The sequence below is a fragment of the Dermacentor andersoni genome, chromosome 1 (genome assembly GCF_023375885.2).
Source record: "Dermacentor andersoni chromosome 1, qqDerAnde1_hic_scaffold, whole genome shotgun sequence".
Lineage (NCBI taxonomy): Eukaryota > Metazoa > Arthropoda > Arachnida > Ixodida > Ixodidae > Dermacentor > Dermacentor andersoni.
In genome coordinates, this window is record NC_092814.1 from 309,616,054 (window position 1) to 309,640,078 (window position 24,025).

General features: G+C 44.9%; 1 protein-coding gene across 2 annotated transcripts in view; it reads right to left on the reverse strand.

Moving 5' to 3' along the window:
• Positions 1-23,091, reverse strand: part of LOC126548623 (uncharacterized) — a 44,230-nt gene extending 21,139 nt beyond the window's left edge. Inside the window, exons 1-5 of one of the 2 annotated variants that reach the window (XM_050196874.3) lie at positions 22,834-23,070; positions 19,234-19,381; positions 13,507-13,640; positions 7,229-7,346; positions 3,372-3,728 (exon numbers count right to left, since the gene is read on the reverse strand). In XM_050196874.3, coding sequence (XP_050052831.2) covers positions 3,509-3,728; positions 7,229-7,346; positions 13,507-13,640; positions 19,234-19,381; positions 22,834-23,056 — 843 coding nt within the window. In that variant the 5' untranslated portion in view covers positions 23,057-23,070 and the 3' untranslated portion in view covers positions 3,372-3,508. Of the gene's footprint in view, positions 1-3,371; positions 3,729-7,228; positions 7,347-13,506; positions 13,641-19,233; positions 19,382-22,833 lie in introns of those variants that run through there. The other variant, XM_072285261.1, reaches the window with a different exon arrangement.
• Positions 23,092-24,025: the final 934 nt, after the last annotated feature.

Sequence of the window (24,025 nt, forward strand, 5' to 3'; positions counted from 1 at the left end):
CTTGTCTATAATCATGCCGAGCACCCGGATTTTGTCGACCTCCGGGATCACTTGGCCGTTCCTCGTCACGATCTTGATGGCCTCGTAATCCCTCAGTTCACTCTTGTTACGTCTGACGTATGTACTTCGGTGGTAACACCAGAAGTTCTGACGTGCTCGGTGAGCAGATGAGTAGTTTTGTTCTTGCAGCCGTCGACGGCTTCTTGCAGCGAAAACATGTTATATTGGGGGGGGGGGGGCTCAGCCCCTGTCGGAAAACTCCGGAGGGGGCTCGGGCCCCGGAGTCCCCCGCGTAGTCGGCGCTTATGAACTGAGTGTCTGCTCTCTGCTGGTTTCATTCGCACCGCGGGCGAGACCGGCATGCCTTGCGCGCTTTTCCCGCTATGTACCTCTGGTGACGTCACACAAAGAAGTTTCCTCGGCTGCTCGGTCATGTTCCGGTATCATTTTGCGCATTTTTCCTTATTTAAATTATTTTCGAATTTCCACTACAATTCTAGTATCAGACGCGTGACAGAGGGGGTTTCGAGAACCTAACTATTCTATTACCTTGACGTGGTAAAAAAATCGCCTGTGTTGTGCAGGCGATATCGCAATTGAGGTAGGTGCGACTAATATGTGCGAGCATATTAAGCACGCGATGTAGCCGATGACTGCAGTCAAACGCCTTTATAATGGAGTGCTAGGAACCTTGAAAATTCTTTGATATGCAGGTCACATCATTGAAAATGTCGCGCACTGTATTTCGCTTACAATAAAGCAAGCTTTAGGCACATTAGAGAAAATAAAACCATTATTTAACCTGAAATATTTCAAGCGAGATTTAGTGAAATAATTCGCTAATCTTTTTGTGCACATATTGTGTGGCCGTATGTGCGACTGCAGCCAACCTTGCTGCACCAGAGCTCCGCGGCGAAGCGCAGGAGCTAGGAAAAGCAATGCGGCAGATCGTCGAATGCCGCTCTCGCATCCCTTGCCGTCAAAGGTCTTAGTTCGCTTACAAGACCTTCATCGCTCATGCTTCCGTCGACATTCGCGTTTGCTCGCTTCTGCTGCCACTCTTCCTCCCAACCTTCCTCCCTTGCGCGCGCGTGATCAAGGCATCATCCTTTTATAAGCTCATCCTCGCCCGCATTCAATCGGTGAAAGCGTGCACAGACTTTGGCGTTGACAGCAGTCGAGCAACAAGGTGGCTACTGATTTACTACTACCAAGACCACTCATCTAGAAAACTGCCTGAGGCGTATGTTCTTTTCGCGACCTACAATGCTTTTCAAGTCGATATGCCCCGCAGTCTCACCCGCAAGAATTTGTAAATTGCAGTATGTGCCATAAGGCAATTAGTTAAAACTTACTTAAAGGATTTTTAATCAGTCGATTACGCATTTCATTTTTTCTTTTTTTGCAAGTAATGTCCGCCTATTCGAATACACTATCGCATGGACTAGAGTATCTGCCACAGGCAATTTCTAAAGATTATTGAAAGGGTTCGCTGAAACATCTTGTATTACTAAGAAGCTTCGTCGAACGACGCAGCTGCCTGCAGCTACGGGCGGAGCTTGCAATCACATTGTAAGAAAATGCGACCCTGAACAAACACGTTCATATTACAAAAATAGCATGCCAGCACTACCTTCATGATCTAAATTTCTTCCCCTCTGGCGCCCGTGAACCCGCGGCAGTAGTGTGTCAGTTATAAATTGCAGCCAGACCGCAGTCCTCTATGTCAGTCGCCGTGGTGCAGCACATCGCCGCGGAGCACCTACCTGGTCGCGCTACTTTCCAGGTGTTATAGCCGAAATTTCGGTAGAAATTAGTTGTGCTCCGTGTCGCGTGACAGTCGAACTCTCAGCCATGCGAGCAAAAAAAAAGAAAGATATATATATATATATATATATATATATATATATATATATGTATATATATAATCGGTATTTTTTTTGTAAATGCCAGAATTTACTGACTGGTGCCAAAAAAATCATGTAGTTCAGCGTCCCACACCAACACCGGGCTATGCTGTACGCCGTCGTGGGGCACTTCAGATTAACTCGAGCCACCTGGGGTTCTTTGACGTGCAGCTAAACCCTACGGCGCTCTGTTTCCTTACCGCCCTTCGGTATGCGGCCGCAGTGGTCGGTAATCGAACCTTGTTCTCAGCAGCTGAACGGCTTAGCTCTTGAACCACCACTGTGGGTGATGCGACTTGCCGATACACACTAAGTACCACACTATCTGCTACATTTGTTATAGCAATCGTCTTTGACGTCGGAAAAACGTGATGCCCTTGTCCGAGTCCGGGGTGCTTTGGAAGGCGGAGCCCTCAACCACAGTCACAAAACGCAAGGTCAGAATACTGTTTTGGAATGTAACGACTCGCTGCTCTGTATATGGAACATATGCCTAGTGACTTGTAATTTGGCGGCTGGGGTAAAGACCTATAGTAGTAGACGTTTAGTCCAATTCACAGATACAAGGTCTCCAAATACTGCAGTAGACGTTGTGGAAGCCTCGATTGCCGTGCAATCTATATTTTATGTTAGGAATATGCCATTTACGTGAATATATTGAGCCGTCGTTGCCATTTCGCCTAAGTGAATGCCTGCAGCACCACAACTCCTGGAATGGCTCGCCACGGTTATCATTTCTACGATAATAGAAAAAGATTTGAATTCCAGCTTTCAAAAATTTCGAAGTTACCACGAGCGTGACCGGACCTCCTGCTGCGTTGCATTCTGAATCTAAGAGCTCCAGCAAAACTGGAACCTTAGAAGGAGAACTCAACTCTCATTTTCCGCTTCCGAATGTTATGAATGTTGTAAGATTTTTTAAACAAGTCATGCCATTTGCCCAGTTCCTTCGAAACCCTTGAGGATGACTCTACGTTCTTCCATACAGCCCCTGTTCTGAAGCGACTCAGCGCGACAGTTGGACTAGGAACAGTGCAGTGTGTTCTCTAATGCTATGGCAGTAAAGACCAAGCCCTAAGTTCCTCGCATTAACGCTAAGCAACTATAGAGCACACAGGATAGTGTGGGGCGCCGGCTAGACGGAGCAGGGGGCTTTGGATAAGCATCATTTGGAACTGGACACTGTTTGACGCCGGTTCGACGCCTCTCAGTGAAAGCAACAGGCTTATGTGCGCATCTGCTCCATACTGCAACATCACAAACAACCTTGCTCGTCCTTCTTCCAGTCTGCTGATTCCTTTGTTTGTTTGTTTTCCTGATGTTCTGCGTTCGGTTCAATTGGGTACAAACTGTCCAGTGTATCTTGAAGTCGTCTGGTGATCGTACCTGCACTTTATGCTCAAATGAGCCTCTAAGGTAAATATGGTATTCTAGCACCTATTAAAAGTTGGCATCAAGCCCATGTTGCACAGAAATAAAACTCGCGCATTTATTTTTTTATATATTTTCCCAACTTATAACTTATTCAGGATTTGTGAAAATACGCGCTGCCATCTATATTACTCTTTGTGATTACGTTTTTGTTTTTCCAACTTTGCGAGCTATCCAACTTGCACTCTACCGTACAGAGTTGCAGGCACTGTCACTAGCGCAAAGAACCACGGCAGGGGAGCCACGGTAGAATGTCCAGATGCTCGGCAATCATAGAGCTCGGCGAACATGTCCAGAATCCTTATGCAAATCTGCTTCCTCCGTTCCAGGGACACAGCACAAGGTGAGTTGAGGCCTTTCTCGTAGCAGGCCTTTTCCATTCTGTTTATACTGGAAAAAATAACAGGATTGACTGAATCATTGACTCAATCAATGATTGACTGACTCAATCAATGATCAATCAATGATCAATGATTGACTGAATCAGCTAAAGAGCTCGGACATAAGTTCGCCACTATCGAATATTTCCATAGTGGACGAGGCCTGTCTGAGGCCCGCTTTTGCTTTATGAAGGGCGTTAAGACGAAGCGTTAGTGAACCAAGACTTTTTATAAATAAAGCTAATAATGAAAATATCGCCTGAGAGCATCGTTAATCATACTAGAAGTTGAGCACACCACTTTACCCGCACTTGTAGCATTTACTACAAGTAGGGGTGGAGTGAGGTACGATAAAGTGCAATAATGTGCATTAACAAGTACAACTAGGGCTTTTTAAAGTAGGTTATAAAACTAGTACAAAACTTGCGCTGTTCCTTCAGTACAGTAATTAGCAAATTGAAAGGCCTCTGAAAAATAATTTTGCCAGACATAAATGCTAGGCGCAGCCAACGACTGGCAGTCGGGCCATCTGCTTCATATTAGGCCATCCCTTGATCTTAAAAAAATCTGCTATCACAGAGCAAACACGTTCGCCAAGTTCGACAGAAAGTCGAAGGGGCCATGTGCAAAATTCCTGGACGTGAAGCCCCTCACATCCCGTATGTCACTGATAGGGCTCCAGAGAACAACTTGCTCTTTACATAAAATACGAGTATCCTAACTCAAGGTGTTTTAGAAATTTTCAGAATTCAAATCGGAGATAGAAAGGAAACGGCAGCCAAAGCAAGAAAGACCCTTCTCACGTGCCCTACGTGCATGTCTGTTTACTTTTTTTCTTTATCTTGACTGCATAATAGTCAGTACTGTGATGCCTGCTCGTATATTAAACTGGAGTAAAACTTCACTAGGAGGCTGATATGTACTCCACCGCCTGAAAATAAATTGGGAACTTCACATGGCGCATATGTTCTCTCTGCTGACATGCCTTCTATTGCATAATAGTAAGTGCCGTGTTTTGACCGCAAAGCTGCGGAGGCAATTGAAATCCTTCGGTGGGGTGTGGAGTGCAAACAACAGGACCAAAATTACTCGCGCCGCACAAGTGCAACATTGGAGGAAACCGTAAATTTAACCAAGTAATATCATGACAAGCACGGCGTGACTGGTGAGAAGGTTAATTCACTGGTAGCGTTCAACATTCTAAAGGAACATATTGGCTTCGATTGCTGCTTATGTACCATGGTCTCCGCGGTAATATTGAGTATCTAGGTTTTTTAAGGTGGACCTAAGTATATAAGCGAAAAACCGTTGAAAGAAATTTGCCACTGTGGGCAGGCATAAACTGATTTAGAAAACATAACACCAGGCCCTATTTGCAGTTTCGACTTTTGGGCCACCCGCTGTAAATATACTTTGCACCATGTACTGTGGATACGAAATAAAGACTTTGGAAACCTCAACGTTTACAAATGTTACCGAACGTTTTGCCACCAACTCGGCTACCTCATCAGAGGCTACTGAAGTAGTGCAAAGATGGTAGATTTTTAAACGCGGACATTTCACGCAGTCATGAGGATGGTCTGTACACTGCCCTTCCGGTCTTAGGTCCACTGAAGTGCGCCATAGACTTGGCGATGATGGCGGGTCCCGAGAAGCCTGCAGCTATGATATGTGGTTCATATGGTACGCTGATTGCGGTTCTGAGAGCTGGCCGAAGGGCTGGGAGAAACAGCTGAGCGTACTATCTTCTCGCAGCACATAAAGACGTCATAAAAAATGTATTTATCGGCTGAACTGAACAAAGCCTTCTATGGGAACACCGTCCACTTGAAAAAGTTGCCCGTCGCCTTTGACGGTGCGTCGAACAAAGCTAAAATAAATTAAGGGGTTTTACGTGGCAAAACCACTTTCTGATTATGAGGCACGCAGTAGTGGAGGACTCAGGAAATTTTGACCACCTGGGGTTCTTTAACGTGCACATAAATCTAAGTACACGGGTCTTTTCGGCCCCACGGGAATGCGGCCGCCGTGGCCGGAATTCGATCCCGCGACCTCCAGCTCAGCAGCCCAACACCATAGCCACTGAGCAACCGCGCCGGGTGCACCAAGCTAACTTATTATGACTGCGCATCCCTTAGTTTATGATTTTATAGGCATGAACTTATTTTTTTTAACTTCTCGCAATAAGCATGTACCTATTGTGAAAGCAACATATCACACAGAATAGGCGTCGTCGCGGACCAGAATAACTTCTGATAGCGTACATAAAATGAACTTGCCGGTGACAAAATGATATTGGTAAGAACAGCCCTATGAATTGGGACCGTGGATTTCGACTAATAGCACTTACTACTTTGCGAGACAAAAGCTGTGGACACAGATCTCCAAACCTCGAACTGTTGTTCTCTTTAAAAAAAAGAGCATGCAAATGCACGAACTTCTGATGGTAAAATAACTGGTCTACGTGATTGTCCTGCGAAATCACAAAAATAAAAAAAAACTATTTTTGAAATATGTAAATTATACCTTGCAAATAGCCACACGGCCATTTAGATTACTCGTTTAGTCACTCGCACACTCATTTCACTATTTTAAAAATTAAGCGCGTAGACCAAAACTGTCGTATACTACGCAAGCGATTGACGCAGCATCTATAGACTAGAGGGAAATTTAGTGTTCCTCCATGATGTTGTGCGCTTGTTCATTACTGCGCTGTCCACTGTCGCTAAAGTCTGCATTTTCTCTGAGTCATGCATGGTTATCGAAAAAGGAGTTTATACAAATCTGCAGCCCAAGCGTAGTATTAGATGTCACACTCACAGAAGGCATCAACAGCGGGCAAGCAGTCCCATTTCATCGCCTTAACTTTATTTCCATTGTTTTTCTTTCCTACAGAAATAATACACAGTTGAAACTCGACTTAACGAAGTGATGACCACCTTCGAATTATTTCGTTAAATCGGGAAGTTCGTAAAATCGACAAAGGAATTTTTCGGTCCTTCGAAGTCTAAAAGTGCAACGTAGCGACATGCTAAGGCTACCGCGGCATTGCATTTGCCGCTAATCCAGCCATCTGTCGCATAAACCATGAAATAACGAAAGCAACCACCGCCGCCCCTAAATAGGCGGTGCTGAGTCGGCTGTTCCGTGCTTGGGCGCGGCGTGCAGCCTCGTCAAAATAAAGCTAGGCACGGGACCATGGCGTCGAGATGTTCTAACGCGATAGTTTTAGAGCGCACGCTCGAAGAAGAACCCGTCTGTGTAAAAATCAGAAATAACCGCTTTTTTTACTCATTTATTTCAGAAAAAAGTTCGCTAAATCGAGTTCGGTCCAGTTTGTTTCGTTAATTCGGGTTGATGATAACATTCGACCCGATGGGTACCCGCCGGGGAATGAAAATTTCTTCGTTAGATTGGGAACTTCGTAAAATCGGGTTTCGTTAGATTGAGCTTTAACTGTAGTTACTCAAGCTGAAGTATGAAAAGTCTTCAGCCATATGGCACACTCACCTACATGGTAATTCGGGAGAATAAGGGTCATCATACGTTGCATTAAAGAGTTTCTTGTATTCATCAGCGCATGCCTTGAACTCCTCGACGTTTGTGCAGTTTCTAGTCATGACGTAACCTAAGGACAAAATTACACCGAAATTGGCATTAGCATCATCACAAATGGCACCACGTGCGTATTCTATGCCGCTTTTTCTTATGGCCCTGAGGGCACCTCCACAGAGCACTTGAAACCAAGTGCAGAAAATGTCAACATTATGTAATGACGTTAACACCGGTGCGATGTTTCAGCATATTATTATGGCTGCCTCAACCTGATCATGTGAATTCTTTGAAGCTTTTGCACTGATTTATTTACACTGATTTCTGCGATCTGAAATTTATCCGAGTTTCCTCCTACTTTCTCGTACTTTTTGCTCAATGTTTCTTTGTAATAGGTCCTTGAACCTGCTTTTTTATAATAACATAACTGCGCAAAATTGTAACTACACGTCTTAGCACGGAAATCAAGTTTCTTCGATGTGCATCAAAATATATTTAACTTTTGTACCATTTGTATATTCAGTAGCATTTATACCAATCCATGTTTTGAATTCTTTTGTCGTTGCATATTTATTATTGCCTGGTTGTCATTGCATGCAAGCTATTCTGCTATATAACTCTATAAAGACTGTAGCAAAATATTGTGCGAAAATCAAGGAAGATGACTGTAAGAGTAAGCGAAGCGTGGCTTCTCGTCTTTTGGTTAAAGCAACTTCACGTTCTACGTCATTCTTCACAAGCCGGGAGCATTTAGCATTACTGGGATAAGTCACACGAAGTGGCTTCTATATACTTGCGCTTATGGTTGAGTTCGTCCGGCATACGCGGCGAGGTACGAACTTCTCGATAGTTTTCCAGACAAAAAAAAACAACAACAACATAGTTTACGGACGTCGTTGCTGCAATAAAACAGTCTCGTCCACAGCATGCCGGCACACAGGCCGCCGTCGCTCTCTTCTGCAATATGCTGTCCTTTACGCCGACAATACGTCGCGGCAAGAGCAGACAGCTCAATAATGGTCGACGCTCGCAAAAGTAGACGCTGTGTCACGGAAAAGCCGGCAGAAGTAGCCATAATTATGCAGTAAAAATAAATTCAGAACGGGCATTAACAGTTTGCTTGCATTAGAAACGGAAGAGGAATTATCGAGCTTCGAGCCTTTATTTTGCATGACTATATATTTTGTATAAAAAAATGGCACGCTTACCACCATTGCGATCACATGGAGTGGACCTTGTGGTAATCATCACCCAGCGTAGTTGGAAGAACACGAAAATTCAGAGCATCGCCGGCCTGACGTTGCTACGAAGACCCCATTTCAGTTCAGAAGTGGTCTTTCCAGTTTTATTTCAACATCAATTATATAAACAATCCAGGCGAATTTGCGTCGTCGTCGTCGCTATGAGGTTTCGTATAAAGTACAGGCACGGTAAAATCCTATCACGCCCTGACCGCCGTATGCTATTTCTGTGAGGGAAAGCGTGCGAGGGTGAGCCCAGAAGGACGATGGCTTGATGGGCGCGCAATGTTGGAGGTGACGTGATAACGATAACACGTGTCCCTTGGGGACGTCTCCTGGGAAAAAATGACGCCTTTCGCCCCCGCAACCATTTGTAAGCGATTTAAGCGAGCGTCCAGCTCCCGCGGTGACTGCATTCCCATGGGGAAAATTTTTTTCCCTTCTTGACAGGTGCTCATGGATGGACTGGTGAGCTGACGAATCCGGACATTTTTAAAGGGGCCCTGAACTACTTTTTATCGGAGAAAGGCAATTGAAGTTAAAATAGGCCATTTCAGATATACTTTGGGCGAAAAGTACTTCAATGCTTTCAGCAGGAGCGGAGTTTTTGGCAATCAAACACGGCCTCCGCTGTACTCCAATTCCTTCTTCAAACGAGACGTTCATTTGAGTGATCGCCAGCCGTTTGTGCGCAGGCGCTAGTAGGAGAGGGCGCGAAAGAGAAAATTTGGGGGCTTCTGCTCCTTGAATATATGACTCTGCCTAGGCACTACGGCGGAGGTTTCTTAGCGCTTGTTGTATGCGTTGGCCACCTAGGCATGCCGGCATTGCGGAGTGGGGTCGAGTTTGTTTACGCTCCGACACTGGCTGCCAGCGCGCTGAGGTAGTGGGCACGGACGCCCCATTTGTTAATCGCTGTGTCTGAAGGTACGTCGGACGGACTTTCTCGCGCCTGTGGCGCTGGCCGGTGCTGAGTCAGCCATGCCGGATTAAACCTTTCTTGCCCCTTACGGCCCTCTACCTTCAAAAATACGTCACTGATTGTCCCGGGGGAGCAGTAGCGGCCGTAGAAGAGGCCCGGCCTGCCCTCCTGGTGCAATAATTTCGCTCTAGGTAGGCTTTTCGTATGCTTCTGTCCGCGACTTTTCAGGAGCATTTTTTGAGTGGTCCCCTTTGAGTGAAACAAACACACCGCGCCTTAGCAAGCGCGGTTGAACGCCGCCGCCTGATATCATGTCGTGAGGATTATTGGCTTTGCGTCTCGCCCACTTTAGCTTAAGTTTAGGCTAGGTTTAGGTTACCTTAGGTTAGGTTACGTTAGGGTAAAAGGCGTTAGGGTGACGCGGCATATTCTCACAGTGGTTACGCCGTGAGGATGATTGTCTTTTCGTCTCGGCCACGTTTGTTTAGGTTAATGTTAGGTTAGGTTAGCGTTAGGCTAGGTTAGCGTAAGAGGAGTTAGGGTAGCGCGACGTATTCTCATAGCGGTTGCAGGGGCGTCGAGCGTCACCGGTGGCCTTCGAGCCACTTGCGTTCAAATGAGGCCAATTGCTAAGTCACTCTGACCTCTAAATTTTCAATATATGCGGCCCGGCACCTACTACGGTCCCTACTGCTGCCACGGAAACATCTGTCACGTTATTTCCAAGGTACATCGCCGTAAGGCGCGAGAAAGCTATGGTGCGGCACGACTGACTTAGCACGAGCGGCGCAGGTGCGAAACAGTCTGTCCTACACAGCGGTCGCCAAGTGGGCCGTCAGTGCTCAAATGAGGCCAATTGCTAAGTCACTCTGACCTCTAAATTTTCAATATATGCGGCCCGGCACCTACTACGGTCCCTACTGCTGCCACGGAAACATCTGTCACGTTATTTCCAAGGTACATCGCCGTAAGGCGCGAGAAAGCTATGGTGCGGCACGACTGACTTAGCACGAGCGGCGCAGGTGCGAAACAGTCTGTCCTACACAGCGGTCGCCAAGTGGGCCGTCAGTGCTCAAATGAGGCCAATTGCTAAGTCACTCTGACCTCTAAATTTTCAATATATGCGGCCCGGCACCTACTACGGTCCCTACTGCTGCCACGGAAACATCTGCCACGTTATTTCCAAGGTACATCGCCGTAAGGCGCGAGAAAGCTATGGTGCGGCACGACTGACTTAGCACGAGCGGCGCAGGTGCGAAACAGTCTGTCCTACACAGCGGTCGCCAAGTGGGCCGTCAGTGCCCATTGCTTCACCTATTTCACAGCGCCGGCAGCCAGCGTCCGAGCGTAAGCAAGCTCGACCCCACTCCGCAATGCCGCAACACCTAGGGACAAAGGTATATAACACGCGCTAAGAAACCTCCTCAGTAGTGCCTAGGCACAGTAATATATTCAAGGAGCAAAAGCCCCCAGATTTGCATTTATTAGTGAATCAAATTCATTATTTGAGAACGCGTGGTGACGGTTGCAAGCACAATTAGCACCTTTAAATGTTCGCCTTAAAGAAATAATTCCGCTTCATAGGTCTCCAGGCTTACTCAAAATTGAATTTGCAGGCTTTTTACAAACAATGTGAAATTTCTGCCCACAACATATTTGAATGACAGTTTACAAGAATATTTGGCCCGTTTCAAAATAAATGTAGTAGCGACTGATGCTTCTTCGTGTGAAGACAAGGCAAGCGTGGGTATCTACTCGCCACCCCTTTATTGGCCTTTTTCACTTCGCCTACCAGATCACGCATGAATTTTTCATGCCGAACGTCTGGCAATAGTTCTTGCCTTGCAGAAATTACCCCTTCAAACTATAGCAGTTTTTATCGTCACAGATTCTCTATCGGTATGCAGCGCACTTACTGCATCTACAAAGTCGACAGCATTGAACACGTTTTATGCATTAGCTCCGCCTCACTGGCAGGGGTCCTAGGCCACCGAGACATTCATAATAATGAAATAGCCGATGCTTTAGCACGAGATTCTTTAACAGGTCATGTAATATCTGTGCTGCCGGCAACTGCGCACATCACTGGATCCAGATATAGGCAATTTTCTTTGAGCGAAGACAAAAAAGCCCTGTCGTTAGCAAAATCTACAGATTTTTTGCACCTAAATTATTCTTGGAACCGGTAATAGTGTCCTAACCGGAAATTCGAAGTTTCATTTACTATTTACTAGCCCCCCCCCCCCTGTTGCCGTATTCCAACACTTAAATTTTACTTGCGCAGATGCGGTCTGGAGGTATCCCCTCTATGCTACCTCTGCAATGAGCCGGAATCCATAGATCATATTTTATTACCATGTCGGCGGTTTTCTACTCAACGAAAACAATGTCTAGAAATTCCGCTTCAAAATTTAAAATTGCCTCTAAGCAGTACTGTTATACTCTCCCTTGGAGCAACAGTATTGGGATACAGCCACAGGAGCGCTTGCCTAGCCATTTATAATTTTCTATGTGGCACAAAAAGAATGCCTTGTTAATAGTTCTTAGTTTCCACAATTGATTTACTTCTACTTCAATTTCGAAAGTTGAGAAAGTAAAAGCACAAATTCACAGTTTAAATGTTACTAGTATTATTATTCAAAAGTTAACTTACTCATGTTTACGTATATCCTATATATTATGCATTTCAGTAACAATTTTTGTTCTTTTTTAGTATTCCTATCAACGTAAGGCTTATTATAGTATTGATCACTACTTTATCTCATGTATTCACAGTTTATTTTTCATCTTGGGTTATACATTTATTTTACCTTTTTCTGTTATTTATTTATGAACTAATTTATTTTATTTTTTCTATCATATTACCACGCGATTCGTGGCCTATCCACCATACTGGGTTTGTGCCATTAATTGAGGCTTCATCATCATCATCATCATCACCATCATTATCACTTCTTCCGAGTGCCACCGGGTAACGACGGGCCCCGTTCAGCCTGCAGCGAATGTGTACCTATTCGCGTCTCAGTAGTGCAAGTCAGCATTTGCACGTTGTTGAACCACCCAGAGCTCCTGAGCATCACAGGCTCGTCTACACCCTGATTCTGTAATGCCTCCATGACTGCTGAGGTTTCGATTGTATCAAACACTTTCTCGTAATCAATGAAAGCTGTATATAAGGGTTGGTTATATTCCGCACATTTCTCTATCCCCTGATTTATAGTGTGCATATGGTCTATTGTTGAGTAGCCTTTACGGAAGCCTGCCTGGTCCTTTGGTTGACAGAAGTCTAAGGTGTTCCTGATTCTATTTGCGATTACCTTAGTAAATACTTTGTAGGCAACGGACAGTAAGCTGATCGGTCTATAATTTTTCAAGTCTTTGACGTCCCCTTTCTTATGGATTAGGATTATGTTAGCGTTCTTCCAAGATTCCGGTACGCTCGAAGTCATGAGGCATTGAGTATACAGGGTGGCCAGTTTTTCTAGAACAATCTGCCCACCATCCTTCAACAAATCTGCTGTTACCTGATCCTCCCCAGCTGCCTTCCCCCTTTGCATAGCTCCCAAGGCTTTCTTTACTTCTTCCGGTGTTACTTGTGGGATTTTTAATTCCTCTAGACTATTATCTCTTCCATTATCGTCCTGGGTGCCACTGGTACTGTTTAAATCTCTATAGAACTCCTCAGCCACTTGAACTATCTCATCCATATAAGTAATGATATTACCGGCTTTGTCTCTTAACGCATACATCTGATTCTTGCCTATTCCTAGTTTCTTCTTCACTGCTTTTAGGCTTCCTCCGTTCCGGAGAGCATGTTCAATTCTATCCATATGCATGAGTATGAGTTACTAAAGTCAGTACCAGTGAAAGATACCGGTGACCATCAATATTGCGAAGCAGTGATTTCAAGATTTGACAAGTTATTTGCCCGGGTAGCCGGCCGCCCACCGCAATGAATAAGAACAACTACTCCACATCCGACTCCAAACAGCGAGCGTCTGTATCACCAGAATTCACGACCGCAGAAATGACTACCTCTACCTAAACTATCTTTGAAGGAAGTTTGGTCTCACCTTGCAATGTCGACGTGTCGCACACCAGGGCACGCAACGCTCGGTAACCATTCTCTCTGCGGGTGAAGTTTGCCCTCAAGTTTTCTGAACAACGAGTCAAGCCGGCGTAGCAGTTGGAGGTCTCTGTCAAGTCACTGCAAGGTCACCTGTATCGTTAAAGTTGGCTGTGCGCTGACTTTTTATAGCATCAATGTGCCATGGTGTTTTTCTTAACCAATATTACTATTATGAAATATCTGTGTATGAAGGTTGATATCAGGAGTGATGCCAGCTACTGCTCGTCTCTCAAACAAACAGTAACTATTAAAAATAGGCCGGCTCCAACAAACGTTTCAAAAAGACTGTCGCAGTAAATAACGCACGGTGTGCTATCACTTACCACGGCTTGTGTGAAAGCAAAAGCATGAAATAGGGTGCACCACGAAAGCAGTTCATAAAGCATAACATTTAGCAAACTGAGTTTTTTTTTAAATAATATGGCTGTTAAAAAGCTTTGTCGCTTGAACAATTATCTCAAACGGATGGAGATTACCTGCACTCAGAGCAGATTGGAGTGTTAGCAAAAAAAAAAAATCAGTTTCGCCGTACGGGCGAAGCAATAAATGTGATAGCCAGCATGTTAGAACATTATACAAAGTGTAGGATTTGTAACTGTAGTGGCAGTATCAATTGAGGGATACCTAAGCTGACAAAGTAAAAACGAGCTATTGTGCAAGGGGTCTTCTCTTTAAATTATGCAATCGGACAATTTGATGTATGTTTATTAATAAAGGCTAATGTATTTCTTAGCAAATTTACCACCACTTTTCCTTATTGGGTATGTTTCAAACCTCTTTGTTTGAAACATCTTTGGCACCCATGCGTTGTTACACGCATGCCTATGCACTAAAGGACTTGATGCTGAATGGCCTATCGTTCGTGAAGTAGGTTCCCAGCTTACGAAATAAATCCAAGATATCTAAGCAATTCTTATGAGTTGTGAATGCGAAAGCATTAACGTCCAATGTAACGCCGCTGAGCGGTCCTTCCAGTTCTGAACTCCTCGCGGGCAAGCGAGCGCGTTGAGACGCTTGGCGAACGCCACCTAGGTACACCAAGGCCGGTGCACTTCGATCCGTGACGTCATGCTACCTTTCCTGACTGCCATAGAATCTAATGGCAACGCTCCTGAGTAAGCCACGGTAATTTTGACGTCACCGCTTTCGTCACGCCGGGCTTGGTAATGGAAATTTCGGTCCAGCTAGCATGATGTCATAAATCAAAGCGCACAATCCGGCTATCTAGGAGGCGCTAATTTAGCCGAGTGGGTAAGACACTCGACTTCTCAGCGCAGGGTCGTAGGCTCCAAGCTCAGTACCGCCAACGTTTTTCCTTTCGAATTCATTCCGTGATTTTTATACAATAATTTCATTATACCGTTTGCCAAAGCCAAGTTAGAACGCAGCCGAGAGCTTGCGCGGACAAGGAGCACGCGGATATCACAGGCTTCCGAGGGCGAAAGCGAGGGTCACGTGGCATCGCGGCGATGCCCTCTCCCCTCATGCAACCCCTGGCACGCCAGCGCCGCAGCAGATGTTCCCTATCTCCAGCTCTGCTCTTTCGAGACACGGACATGACGTGGCGTCGTAGCCAATGGGAATTTGGGTGCCGTTTCACTGCTACACAAGCCGGCTTTTTCGCTCAATGAGTTATTTGATGCTTTCGCCTTAATTAATAACCGTGCCTTGCTGCCATGCTTCTGCGGAAGTTATTACCGACTTGTATTCGAACGGGGCATTCGTAACTAGCAGGAGTGATATTGTGCCTCACTCGCTGGTCTTCATTGATGTTTCAGGGGACCAGAATACCAAGCCTCCGCAGTACTTTGCATCTGTTATAACTCATCTAACTTACGAAAACTGTTCAGTCATAAGTGGTCCTTTTACTGAAAAGGAGGTAGAGGTTTCCATTGATTAGTTACCTATGTCAAGGACCGCCGGTCCTGACGGTATTTCAGGTGAATTTTGCAAGACGTTTAGGGCCATGCTTACGCCTGTTCTATTAAATATATTTTTAATGAGTTCTGAATTGGAGGCTTTACCACCGTCTTTCACAAAAACCACACAGTGTCAATACGTAAATGTACTGGCACACAAAAAACGACGTTCTTCTGAGGGCTATATAGACCGATTACATTGTCAAACGCTGACTACAAGATTTTTGCAAAAAACGTGTGTCATATTGTTTGCAGGTAGCGATGTGAATTTTTGTTTGTCCTTATCAAACATGTGGTGTAAAAGGCCTTTCCACACAAGCTAACATACACGCCGCTCGTATGGTACTTGAGTACTGTTCCACTTCTTATGAGCAACTTACGATGCTTCAGATTGACCTCGCAAAAACATCTGATCGCGTCCGACATTTCTTTTTGTTGTATCTTTAAGAACATGCCCAATGGTGGTTCCACAGTGCTTAATGGCGTTGGACGTTGTTGTAGTCATTGAAGTTCAGTGTTTGACGGAAGCCCGTCTGGTCGGGATGAAACATGGTTAAAAGGTAAACAAAAACCCGGGGCACTTCGCCGACCAAATAAAGATTTAAAAGAAAAGAAGACGTTTAGGCTCCCACACGGGAGCCTTGTTCACAGGTAAAATAAACGAAAGTGCTCGAGCAGCTCGCTTAAATAGTCTAGAACACGTGACGCAGGCAGCGCGCATACACTGACGGCAGATTGCCATCGCTCCTGTTCAGAGTGTGTGGCGTAGTCTGGATCATGAGGGACTCAAGATAAAGGCGTCGAGATAGCCCTTTTTCCCTGGCAAGGACACGTGCCTTCCCCCAGTCGATTGCGTGGCCGCTTGAAGTGGCATGCTCAGCCAAGGCACTGGATTTCACATTTTCTTTTTTGACGTCATAATTGTGCTGTTTAAGACGCCTTTCAATGTCACCAGTTTCGCCAATGTACACGTAGTCGCAATCCGCGCATGGGACAACGTACACAACACCTGGGAATTTCTCTTTTGGTAATTTGTCCTTAACATTGAGGAGTGATTGCCGTAGTTTCTGGTTTGGAATGTGTGCCACTTGAACATTGTATGAACGCAGAATACGGCTTAGAGCTTCACTCGTGGACGGGATATAGGGTATTCCGGCGCGCTTTTGACTAGAGGCAGCATGGGGTAACTGCGGACGTGCCATTTGTCGTTCGACAGCATTCAAGAAAGAGCACGGGTAACCACAGGCTAATAGTTCCCGCCGTACCACGCTTACGTCGGCTGCGTAGTCTTCTTGTCTCGTGCAGGTTTTCTCCGCGCGTCGTAGAAGCGTCGAAACCACTGCCCTTTTGTGAGAAGCAGGTTGCAAGGAGCCGAAATGCAAGTAGCGTCCTGTGTGAGTTGGCTTTCTGTAAACTGCGAACGACAAAGTAGGCCCCTTTCTTTCAATCAGCATATCAAGGAACGGAAGCTTGCCGTCGACTTCCTCTTATACCGTGAACTGGATCGCTGCTTCCATGCTGTTCAGGTGTGAAGTGAACGACTGAACTGCTTCTTTATGAATGATGCAAAAACAGTCGTCCACGTAGCGAAAGAATGCCTTCGGAGCAGGGCTGAACGAAGCGAGTGCTCGACTTTCAAGTGCTTCCATTGTCAAGTTAGCGGCGGTTACCGATATAGAAGCTCCCATAGCCGTTCCGTGGACCTGTTTGCAGAAACACTCTTGGAACGCTCTTGGTTCCGAACACTCTTGGTTCCAAGAGTGTTTCTACAAACAGGTCCACGGAACGGCTATGGTGGCGGATATGGTGGCGCGCCATGCAGCTGAGAAGGCAAGGAAACCCCACTACTATACGTCAGCGGTTGTGGGGAAACCGGATAAGCTTAATTTCAAGGTACGGTACAGTACGTTGCTGCTATTTCTGAAAAATAAACGCCATGCAAATATGTGAAGCGGCCTACTTATACGAAGGGCGTGCAGAAGCAGAGCCCCATTAATTAAAGCGCCCCGCAGGGTCCAGGAGACACTACGGAAGCGGTCGACCGTCAAATCAGCACTTTTGTGCCCGCCGCGTTAGCGTTGCGGCTATGACGTTGTTAGAGGTCGTGGATTTGATTTTGATCCCAATCGCGGCAGCCGCATTTTAACGGGGGCGAAATAGAAAAGCGCACGTGCACTTAGATTTTGGGACACGTTAAGGAACATCACGGTGTCAAAATTAATCCGGAGTCCGCCACCACGGCGTGCCTCATAATCCGAGTATGGTTTGGCACGTACAGCCCCATAATCCAATTAAAGTGTAATAGTTCTGCCACAATGCGATGTGCCATGTGAGGCAATGACAACGCTGAACTCTTTCAGAGGTTGTAAAATATGGCACACAACAACGCCTCAAGCAAACACTTCTCCCTGTGTGTTCTGTGTACTACGCATGAAAAACAGTGGTGCACGTAAGGTAACGTTTACCATCAACTCAACACTCTCATGTTAGCCGAAACCTCGAAGAAATTAAGCTTCAGGCGTCAACATCACCGCTAATTATCGTCAATCAAAGCATCCAGCACGGAAAGCTTCGCTTACATCGATTCCCACAGTGTGTGGGATCTGCATTTTTTTTTTTTTTTTGCCTCGTCAATTAAGTGGACTGAGGAGGCCACCCACCTTCGGGCTCAAGAAGCCTGGTCTAGCAATAAAGTTTATTTCTCTCTCTCTCTGTCTCTCTCTCTCGTCAATTAAGGGTTGCATTTGTAACGTGCCCGAAACTATTGAACACGGCCTTATAGATTGTAAAGATGCCATTTTATTATGTGATTTCCTCCATAGAAATTTGAAGAAAGACGTTGATATAAATTCTCGCAGTATCCCATATCTTGTTGTTGCATGTGATCACGTACCATTCGATATGTTTTTACTAATAAGCCTCCATAGAGTATGGAAAACTCGTATGCAAGAGCAAAATGCAGAAAGAATAATTTCCTCAAGAGCGCATTTGTCTCAGATGTTTACGCACTTCAAGGACATTTGCGATCAAAATCAATGTCAGCCGGATCGGTTTGCACTGTTGATTAGGCGTTTAACTTCTTTCAAGCTTTTGTTGGGATGGAGGGTGCCGCTTTGTATGACGCTTTCTTTGTATGTACCGCTCGTTTACCTGTCATCGGTTAGGACCATTCAGTGCTAAAAATATTCTAAATATTTTCTGTACATACATCATTTCATTCACCGTAACAAATCGCCCGTAAAAAAGTGCATTCGTGGAGCAGCTCGCTAGAGGGCGGGCTAATGTGCTTGAAGAAGCCGCGTGACGTAGTTCGATTCCGGTCAGCACGGGTAATGTTTTCTCGTTTGTTGAAGACGCCACGGTAAACGGCTATATCCAGATGGTCGCCCAGCAAAAAAAAAAAAAAAAACTGAGTGAAGTAGCCGAACAATGCGATATAGTTGATCGTAGACTGTGCGCCTGCTCTCAAATCAAAGGCTGCATACTTCGTACATTCAGGAAATTGCTCACTCTTAGTCCGAGGAATATTGACGTGGTCATGACAACATTCAACATTAAGTAATTTGTGCCCTTCAAAAATATTTCCGGTCAGCTGTAGATGCAGGAGGATCGAACTCCTTTAGAAAGTGCTAAAGATATGTTCCACCTGTTCGCCAATTCTGAACGGTTTGAGAGCTGACCAAATCATATATTTTTTTTTCATTTTCAAGGTTACATCAGTGTTATTAAAGCATCCTACATATATTACATACCTGCACGCTTTCCTGTAAGCTTCAGCAACGGATCGGCCTTCACTGTTCTCCACAAGTGTCACCCAGCTTAGGAGCCTTGTGTATTGTTGGTAGCAGGAAAATATTTCATAAGTTGAGCAACCCTTCAGCTCTTCAAATGGCGGCAAATCTATAGTGTAGAAGGGAAAGAGGGTGTTCAAACATCACAATGAAACGATTATTTCTGTTGAACAAGATAAGATAGCCGGCCAGATTTTTGCGTTGAAACGTTGACACTAATATCTCGATGCCTTCACAACTTTGTTGTGCCTTGTATAGGTGCGAAAACAGTTGATCGTTCTCTTCCCTCAGGAGCCATGCAAAGCGACGACACCGCCCACGTATACACATCGTGGCATTCTGTCCCAAGAGGGCGACAATGCTGAACTGTTTGAAAGAGCAAAAATATGATTGCGTATTTAAATGTTACTGGCAAGTTAGACGGGATTTGAGAAGATGTGCTTCGTGAATATTAAAACGTTATTCTTGCCCTGAGCAGTCTTGGTAAACCCAGAAAGAACGCAAGAATGATAAAAATGGCCCATACATGCTAAGTGAATTTTAAAACCTTGACGTCTTACAAACGTACCAGCACTGCACTTGGGGTGTGCAATTGAAAACAGAAACTTTGTCCTTCATTTTCTGTTTTAATAATGAACATTTTTCCAGCTCACTAAACGGGAAAACGAGCTTTCTAATATATTTCACAAGCGTTACTGCACCTTCTATATCACATACTGCCCTTCCTATCGTCAAACTATAAGCGTACAATATCGCGCCAGGATAAACCTTGAATACGCTCATATCGTATACAGGGTGATTATTTTTAAGTTTTATGCAATATTTTAAAATAGCACGCTGTAGATAAGGTAATTCTAGTGTCATCTTGGAAATTAATGTCCAACTTGGATACGTCTTGTAAGCTCAGCGGCTACAATTCGTAAATTGCAATATGTGCCGTAAGGCAATCAAGTAAGAAGTTACTTATTGAATTTTTGTTAATTTATTGAATATATGTTTCAGTTGCTTGTGTTAGTAATGTCCGCCTGTTCGAATAATCAAGCTCAAGGACAAAGATTATGCTATTTGCCACAGGCGATTTTTAAAATTCCCGTAAAACTTTGAAATGATCACCCTCTAAATGGGACCTCCACAAAACAATATTGCTTTCGCCAGAAAGGCGTGGTGACGCGATATACCACGAAATATAATTCGAAGTAAATGTTAGACCATTGGTGCGGTGTTTGCAGGAGTGAACATTCGCAGCTACAAGTGATAAATCTCCTCTCGAGAAGTAAAAGAAACCTGAGTCGTATCTGTTTGTGGAAGTTGCGCCTCCCGATAGTGAAGTGGAAAGACTAGGCTTTTCCTTTTCCCCATACCTATCATGACTTAGCCGCTGGTCTCTACCAAAAGGACCCTTTAGCTTCTTACTGCTGCATTCGTGCGGCTTTTTCAACAACTTATATCTGAACTACCCACAGTCCGACGCTATCCTTGAAGCAAACAAGACGACGTCAGCGCCACCCAGTAAACATGAGAAGAAGCCGTGCGCTAGATGGACACTAATGAAGACGAAGCAGACACGATCAATCATCCGCTTTTGTCTGGTCGCTCTCTTTAAGATTTCCTGACTACATACCAGCGTTTTTAGCTGAATTTCTGGCGGTTACATTGGCTCTACAAAAAGTGAACTCATCAATCTCGGAAGTGGTAATAGTAACGTATTCTTTACCTTTATGTTCAGCTCTTATTGCAAATAGTGGCTCATGTATTTCACGTACATTTCATTGCCTAATACCCTCTCACTTAACACTAATGAGATTTGTGTGGGTACCTGGTCGTGAAGGATTAGTTATAAATGAAGGAGCAGACAGCTTGGCGAGAGCTGCTCTTAGTGGTCCAATTTTCTCGATCATTCCTGTATCAGCTTTCATAACTGCTGCTAGGTTCAGGAGACGGGCAGTCATACAAAACTCTTGGAACCTCCTATCATTAACGAATTTATATGATTTCCAACACCTCCTATTCCCTTGCAGCAGAAATTTCCGCCGCAATAAAAAAAATTGAAGTCCTGTTTACCAAATTGTACCAAATTGTTGAATACCTATGTTAAACTATTACCAGCATCGATCTGGTTTGGCGCCCTCCTCCTTGTGCTCATATACTGCGGTGAGGACGAAACAATACAACACTTATTCCTGTCATGTCGCCGCCTTTTATCATTAAGAAAACACACTTTAGAAGGAAAATTTCATGGTGCCTGATTGAATATAACGATCCCCTATATTCTGTCTTTCGTAGCCTCTTCTCTGGGTCATTATCATAGGGATGTTGGTGCAGCTGTCTTGAGATATATAACTGAATCAGGACGATTTCCTAGCTAAATTCATAAATTTTACCTGAATTAATTCTTTTCAGCTATTCAACATTTCTCAATAATGCTTCTTTTAGACTCACATAATCATTTTTCACAAATCACGCATTTCTTCGCCAATATCCCTTAGAGGGGTATAAGCCACTCTCGAAGGCAAGCAATTAAGCAAGCAAGCAATCATCCTCTAGTTTTTCCAAGGATCTAAATCAACGTCTACGCCGACCTATCGAAATAGCACTGGTGTCTACTAAAACAACGTTTTGGCGTCTTACTTCTGGATTCGCTCGGCTTTTTTGATATTTACGTTTGGGTTATCCCATTACACCAGCCCGCGAATAGAAGCAAAGTGCCTCGAGCGGCCAGTCACGCGGCAATCTTGCGTGAATTTGCGGGCTTCCTTCACGCTCGAAATAACACTTTTATGTAGCACGTACTTAGCAACAGAAAGCTGTATCGGGAGTTTTTCATATCGCTCTACAATTTTCTCATTGACACTTTTCATATAATCATAATATTTGAGAGGTTGATTGATTAAGAGTAATTATCTAGTTAGGCGGAATGAAGAAACAATCTGAGCATCTCCAAGCGACGACAAACAACATTACCTTGGTTCTTTCCGGCTACGTGGCATTCGCATATTTTTTAACTCTGGCTAGAGTTAGCTGGGGCACCCTGTACACGCTAACGATAGCACACCGGAAACAACAAAGACTTTTCTCCCATGCTTTCAAGGTGTTCTTGACATACTGGACGTTAAATTAACCTTTATAAAGTCAAATAGCTAACGATTATTAGTAATATTATAAAAGCACGAAAGATACTGCATGCTTGCTGTGGCTGATCACGGCATACACTTAATTTCTTCCGTTTAGAAAACATTGCTGAGAAAAAAATAAACAAAGAAAACGGTCCATTTTAGCTGGGACACCCCATGTGTAGTGCGCGAGCGCCTGAATGCTCACCTGCAGCGCCTACAATTCGATTACGTTTGGAACCTGATTGCTTCCGTGCGCTCAGGTGGCTCGCACGTCGTTAAGCATACCAGTTGTTCGCGATCAAACCTGTGCATTTTGCTATACGGCCGTTTATCACAAACCTGGCGCAGCTTTGCAGTCCACAACGATTCATCCGTTTTTTTAACCATAGGCCACTGAACTCAGAGCTAGACACGTACGCTCTTCTCCTCCAGTCTCCGAAGTACTCACCCTCTACTTGAGCGGCGATCATATGAGAGGTCAGCACCGCAAACAGGGCACTTGCCAGGATGAGTTGAGAACACATTGACGGCAACATGGCGTGCCTCCGAGGACGAAGACACTGGGCGTGCCGGCTTGAGCGTTCTCGAGTGAGAGGCGACACCGCTGTTGACGAAGAGTGCGGCCGCCGCCGTTTTATCGACGCGTCGCGTGCATACGCAAGCGGAAACATTTATCTCTCCAACGCGACACCATTTACTTGCTGCATCTTAGTGCGACGGCCGCAAGGAGCCATCACAACGCACTGCCAAGGTCGATCCAAATAGGTCGCGAAGCTTCGGGCGAAAAGCGGTGAACAACAAATTGTCACCGACGTAAGCGAGAATGGTTATGGGAGCTGCGATTGACATGCTACTATGTGATGCGGGAACAAAGATCGGGAAAGAAAAAGGTGCTTCTTAATTAAAACGAGACACAGTCAGATGAACTTAAGGAAAAGAAAATGTTCATTCAATGTTAAGTGCACGTGACGAGAAAAGAAAAGACAGCTCTATTTTACTTTGTCGTGAGAAATGAATTCCTTTCAATTCCTTTTTCAGCGCCCACCATAAGAGGGGACGGGACGTTGACGCCGCTATCACTTGCAATGCAATGTATCTTTTGAAGTGTGCAGAAGGGCGCGCTCGTAAAGTTCACCTGTTACAATACGGCCCCCTCACACGTTGTGTTGTTTTGCTTGTCGATGTTTGTCTGAATTTTGTGGCGTGGATATTTTCATCGTTTCTTAACCTGTTAAGTCAAAAGTTGTGAGTTATGACCGCCAGATAATTGTTTACTTTAGCTGTTTTCGTGCGACTGCGCTGGCCGAAGGGCTTAGCGTCCGGCGATGGGACCAGCACTCTACACCCAAATCTTTCGTCGGCCTCCAAAGAAAGTATGTTGTGTACAGGGATACGATTTCGACACCCGTACGGCTGACGTTTTAGTGCATCGCCTTCCACGCTGAAAGCTCGGGACGCCCATCAATTTGAATGGCGAGGAATTTGAATGCTGTAATGGCAGGCCACCAAAAGAAATTTCGTGCCTTTGAGAACAACATGATGTCACTTCTGGGGCCAAATATTATAATGGTTCGGAAGGGAACCGGTTCACTTGGCCTCATCTGATTGGTCAAAATTTTGTTTGCATCAGAGGTCGTCAG